Source organism: Wolffia australiana, chromosome 8 (assembly GCF_029677425.1).
Source record: "Wolffia australiana isolate 7733 chromosome 8, ASM2967742v1".
Taxonomy (NCBI): Eukaryota; Viridiplantae; Streptophyta; class Magnoliopsida; order Alismatales; family Araceae; genus Wolffia; species Wolffia australiana.
The window spans coordinates 7,369,324-7,374,979 of NC_135842.1; the positions used below are offsets into that span (position 1 = coordinate 7,369,324).

Consider the following 5,656-nt stretch of genomic DNA (forward strand, 5'->3'; position numbering starts at 1 on the left):
GTGTTGACTTTGGTTGACTCCGGTTGACCGTGGTCCATAGCGGGCGTGTTGACTCTGGTTGACCGTGGTGACGCGTTCGATGCTGAAGTGTTGGCGTCCTCGCCATCATTCTCCTTGATCCTTGGAGTTTAGTTTATTGAAAGTTCTTTTGAACTAGAAGTCTCTTCTTCCCTCTCTCGCTCTCTCTTGCGTGGAGTTGGTGCGCTCTTGATGGTGATGATGTCGAGACATGAGGAGGCTGATGGCTACGCCTCTCTGTGTGCTCTCGCAGTGGCATGGTAATCCTCCTCGACATCTGCTGCATCTGTTCACATCCAAATATGCTTCCGCGAGTGTTTGCGCGGAAGCATTGCGAGAATATGACAGAAAACCATTGACTCTTAATCTGAAAAGGAATACTCATCACTTGTCTAAGGAATACGGGAGAAGAAGAAATGGTTCACAATGGTATAATTATTCATTGGTGGTGGGTACCATTTCCAGTAGGGAACATCGTGCGGTCCGGTCCAATTTTTTTGCCGCCGTGCAATTTTTTCAATCACACAAAAGCACGGATCGATGTGCGGTCCAAATTTGTGCAACAAAATTGGACCGCACATCGCAAAAAATGGGACAAAAGATGAGCGGGAGGGAAGCATGAGTGGACGAGAGAGGACCGAGCTGCGTACTTGAGAGGAGGGAAGAATGAGCGGGAGAGAGAATAGTGAGCAAGAGAGAGAAGAGACACCCAGAGATAGAGTGAGAGAGACAAGAGTGAGAGAGAGAGCGAGAAAGAGGATGAGAGAGTTGAGTGCGAGAAAGGGATAAGAGAGAGAAAGAGAGGAAGAGAGAGGAACGACCCAGAAAGAGGAAGAGTGCGAGAGAGAGGAGCGTCGTTCGACTGTCTTGAATGAGAGAAACAGAGAGGAATTAGAGAGAGAAGAGCTCGAGAGAGAATCAGACAAAGAGGAGAGAGAGGAATGAGAGAGCGAGAGAAGAACGCCAGAGACCCAGAGAGACAAATGAGAGTGATAGAGAGAGGAATGAGAGAGAGAGAGAGAGAGAGAGAGAGAGAGAGAATAGCACTAGAGAGAAAGAGAAGCAATAGAGAGAATAAAGAGAGAGAGAGAGAGAGAGAGAAGAGTGCGAGAGAGAGAGAGAGAGGAACGAGAGAGCAAGAGAAGAGCGCCAGAGATAAGAGAAGAGTGATAGAGAGGAACGAGAGAGAGAGAGAAGAGCACCAGACGTCATAGCCCGCAGACCCTTAATCTCATATTCAAAATCTTAGAGAAAAACCGGCCCAAAACCTCACAATCGCACTGCACACGACCTGTGCATCAAAGGACCAACCCTAATTTCTGCGAAATGAAAATGCTGCGTCAACCTGCTTTCGAATTGGCGTCACCTCCACACTCTCAACGCAAACCAGACTTGAAGAAAAATAAGAGACAAGATTCATCCGCCACACAAAGGGTTTAGAGCGTCCACACATGGCTAACCTTTCTCTGATACCATGGTGGAATTCATAAATGTATTGGAGCTCAGCAGAGATCAGGCTGTAAGAGCGTAGATCTTTTCCAAGCAGCGAGACTGGAAACAAGAACAAGAAGTAGAGGAGAAGAAGAAAGAAGAAGAAGAAGTAGGAGATTGGAGATTGGAGATTGTATTATCCGCAAACAAGCTCATACAGTTGGTTCAATATTTATAATGACTACTAATATTTAATTATAGCAAGTTCTTTAAACACATCGTAGTCGTTATAACTAAATATAACGGCTATTTCATATTCAATCCTAACCGCTAGATGGACCCTATCTATCTTTAATCCTAGCCGCTAGATGAGCCCTATCTATCTTTAATCCTAACCGCTAGATTTGCGTATATTGAGTCCTATAATCTAATATCCCATACCGGGTAATACAAATATCATTTTCTTACTATGTAATCTTATTTAGAAGGTCCTATGTCGCTGACGTGGTGCCGAATGCTGACATGGTTCCGACTGCTGACATGGCGCCTGATGATGACATGGCGCCGAGTTTTTCAATTCCTCTATCACAGGCCGGAAGCTGGTCAAAGTACGTGCCCTTGCTCCACGATCCTGACGGCAGATGAGTGGAGAAGGATAATTTTTTGTCGATATCGAAGCAGGAGAGACATTAAAAACAGGAAAACACGTAAGTTCATTGGTGGCTCTTACCCGTTTATTTCGATAGTACATGGGTATCGGATTATTTGAAACGGACCAAAACGAAGAAAGATAAAACTAAACGAAATAGCGTAAAGAAATAATATGCGTATACTATACAAACATAATATCGAATTTTTTCATCAAGTCCACCGTCGATATTAGTCAGGGCGGACCGGTAAGAGTTCCGCTAGGCAACGCCAATTCATTTTCGTTTGGGCAGACAAAGTCTCCTTCGTACCCGCTGCAAGAGATGACACGTCTTTGAACAAGAGTTGCCATCGGCATATTTATAGGAGGCGGCCAGACTCGAGGAATCTCTCTTCGTCGTTTCCATTCGAGATAGAGATAGAGAGAGAAAGAGAGATGGAAGGAGAGAAGGAGAAGAGGAACAAGAGAGAAGAAGCGGGCAAAGTAGCGTTTTGGGCGGTGCAATGCGGCGGAGGGCTGCTGGTGACTCGGTACATGGTCGTGATCGCGGCGGCAGCTGCTTTAGGGTTTGCTCTTTTGGCCGCAGCAAGGAAGAATAAGAAGGAGAAGACGGGAAAGCCAGGAAAAGATGAGAAACAAGAAGAAGTTGATCTGGGGTAACGTCTTTCACTCTCTCGTAATTTTTTGCGCTTTGCGAACGATTGCGAGAAGCGTCATCGTCATCCTCCCTCAAACGAATGGTGTTACCATTTAGCCAGCGTCTCTAGCGAGGCCAACAACGGGAAGATGACCGTAGGTGATGGGTATTGAAACGTACGTCTTTGGTGTCGGAGTATGAGGCGGCGTTTTTCAACTTCAGGACACGAGCAACGAGGATCTCACGATAGTAGCATTTTTTTCAACTTCAGGCACACGAGCAACGAGGATGAGAAGCCCGAGGAATCAACGATAGAAGATGAGGGATTCGTAGAAAGGTCGATTTCGTCGCCTTTGCAAGCGAAGCAACTTCACTCGTGAGTTTTCCCACTAGAGAATGTTCATTTCACAACTAGCAGTAGCATTTTTTTGAATCATGATGGCGAAGAAGAAGGAGAAGAAGGAGAGGACGGGTAAGCCAGGAAAAGATGAGAAACAAGGAGTTGATCTGGGGTAACTAACGCCTTTCTCTCTCTCGTAATTATTTTACGTTTTGCGAACTATGGCAAGAAGCGTCATCGTCATCCTCCCGCCAACGAATGACCGTAACGATTAAGTTAGCGTCTCTAGCGAGGCCAACAAAGGGAAGATGACAGTAGGTGATGGGTATAGAAACGTACGTCTTTTGCTGTCGGAGTATGAGGCGGCGTTTTTCAACTTCAGGCACACGAGCAACGAGGATCTCAAGATAGTGCAACAGGCAGCGGATGAGAAGCCTGAGGAATCAACGGTAGAAGAGGAGGGATTCGTAGATGGGTCGATCTCGTCATCTTTGCGAGGGAAGCAACTTCACTCGTGAGTTTTCCCACTCGAGAATTTTCATTTCACAATAGCGGCAGCATTTTTTTGAATCATGATGGCAATTTTCGGCATAGTCCGTAAACGTATAGTGGGATCGTAACCCACTGATCATACCGTGATCAAGAAAAAATGATTTTCGTGAAACCAGTACCCTACTTGTACGGTGGTTCTGCTGGTAAGATTGCTGCATTTGTTAAGGGGGCTAAATTTGCATTGCGTTTCAGTTCATGCGATATAATCTGCAGACTTGATCCGGCTGGCCAGATACCGTCAACCAATCGCGCGGTCTCCTCGCCTGCTCTCCAAGTAACCATTATGAGAGAGAGAGAGAGAGAGAGAATTAAAATATTCTTAATGTGATGTTATGTTTGGCAGGGGGCAGGAGATGAAGATAAGTTGGAGGAAGAGAAAATTATAGAGGAAGAGGGAGAAAAACAGGAGAGAGAGATGGAGCCAAGGACCATTGAAGTGGTGGAAGAAGAAGCGGGGGATACCGTCCCGTCAGTAAAAGAAGATGACGAAGACGTCAACCTCCCACCAACAGAAGCGGTCAAACATAGAAACTCACCGGAGAAGATTGTAGAGCAGGATGATAAGGAGAAGAAGATGATGGATGAGAGCTTTGGGTCGTGGAAGAAACTCCAGAAAATGCACCTGATCTGGCTGTTTGCCTTCCTCGTAGCTATTTTGATGATGACATTTATGTGCCTCGACTGTCATTATCAACTTCGTCAGTCTTGCCTTCTCTTCTAGAAAACCACGCTCATATTTCTCCCAAGAGAATTATCCATAAAATGATGACTTATATATTTTTTCCCATCGTTATTTTTTTGGCGTTCCAGACCTATATTTTTTATCGGTGCTTACGGACTAGTTTACATCATATTATTTCCAAACCTTATCTATTTCTTGAGGCACTAATTAAAGAATTAATCAAAGAATTTTTATTTATCACCATGTATGGGCGAATTTATTGTGTGGTCTGAGTTAGATTCCTGTCTAAGAAGTGTAGATTGGGTTAGTAAAGGGTGAAAAAACAGATACGAGGTAGATATGGAGAGTAGGAGGATTGAGGTAAAGAGGTAATGAACCAAATTAAGATATATAATTCCGTAAGTTGTCGTTATTTAATTTTATTTAACAAAATAAAATGTATAGTTGTTTTACCTAACTTGAGATGTCTAATAGTGAGTGAGGTTGCCTACACAGGGACTGGTGCCTATAATAGTTACTGGAAATAAGAAAAATATAAGAAGATAATAATAGGGTGAAAACAAAGTATTTGGTTATATAATAACCTAAAATAAGCAAGATAGTGCTACTGGAGGTACTGAGGAGATGCAAAGACTATGTTAAGACTTCTCGGCTAACAGATGGATGAAAATGACTTTAATGAATCAAGATACAAAGTAGAATGAAAACAAAATAGAGAATAATAGGACTGATATTTATAGGTGATGAAATGTTTATTTTATTATTTTTAAGCGTTAGGTAGGTGATATGTGTCGAAAGAATAATTAGTTACAGTTTTATAAGAAGGACATAAATTAAGATATAGTACAAAAGGTATTTTAATTTTAATTTCTTACTATCTTCTCTTATCTTCTTCCTATTTACCTAATTTATTAAATTATTCTAAAAAATTAAAATTTAAAAATACCTCACACCATTAATATATATCATTACTTAATCTGTTCTTATTCAATTGGACCCATTCATTATCATCCCCTTTTCTCTTTATCCTTTTTCTTATCTTAAACTAAAACTAAATATACCTATTCGCTAACTCCTTAAATCTCAATATCCTTGATTACTATATATATATTTGTATCTTATCCAACATGTAACCTAAATATCACTTAAAAAATAATAATCATACTATATATATCTCCTATTAAGCATAGTATCCTGACTAATATCTTTTGCTCAATACTCAAATATCTTATTTAAAATCTAAAAATAGTTCTTCCACTACCTCTTACTCTCTCCCTTATTTTAATACTACACATAAATTTCATTCTCCCACTTATTCACTACATCTAATATCTATAAAAATTTTAT

The 5,656-nt window shown here is 41.6% G+C and overlaps 1 protein-coding gene across 3 annotated transcripts; it reads left to right on the forward strand.

Moving 5' to 3' along the window:
• The first annotated feature begins 2,276 nt into the window (after positions 1–2,276).
• On the forward strand, positions 2,277–4,422 carry LOC144706873 (uncharacterized). Of its 3 annotated transcripts, none has more exons than XM_078579940.1 (5): positions 2,277–2,754; positions 3,007–3,111; positions 3,458–3,589; positions 3,820–3,901; positions 3,971–4,422. In XM_078579940.1, the coding sequence occupies exons 1-5, from the start codon at positions 2,534–2,536 to the stop codon at positions 4,346–4,348; spliced, it is 918 nt and encodes a 305-aa protein (XP_078436066.1). In that variant the 5' UTR covers positions 2,277–2,533; the 3' UTR covers positions 4,349–4,422. The 3 variants fall into 3 exon arrangements, with proteins under 3 accessions (XP_078436066.1, XP_078436068.1, XP_078436069.1); XM_078579942.1 differs by having other exon boundaries at positions 3,841–3,901; XM_078579943.1 differs by lacking the exon at positions 2,277–2,754 and adding an exon at positions 2,886–2,911.
• The last annotated feature ends 1,234 nt before the right edge of the window (positions 4,423–5,656 follow it).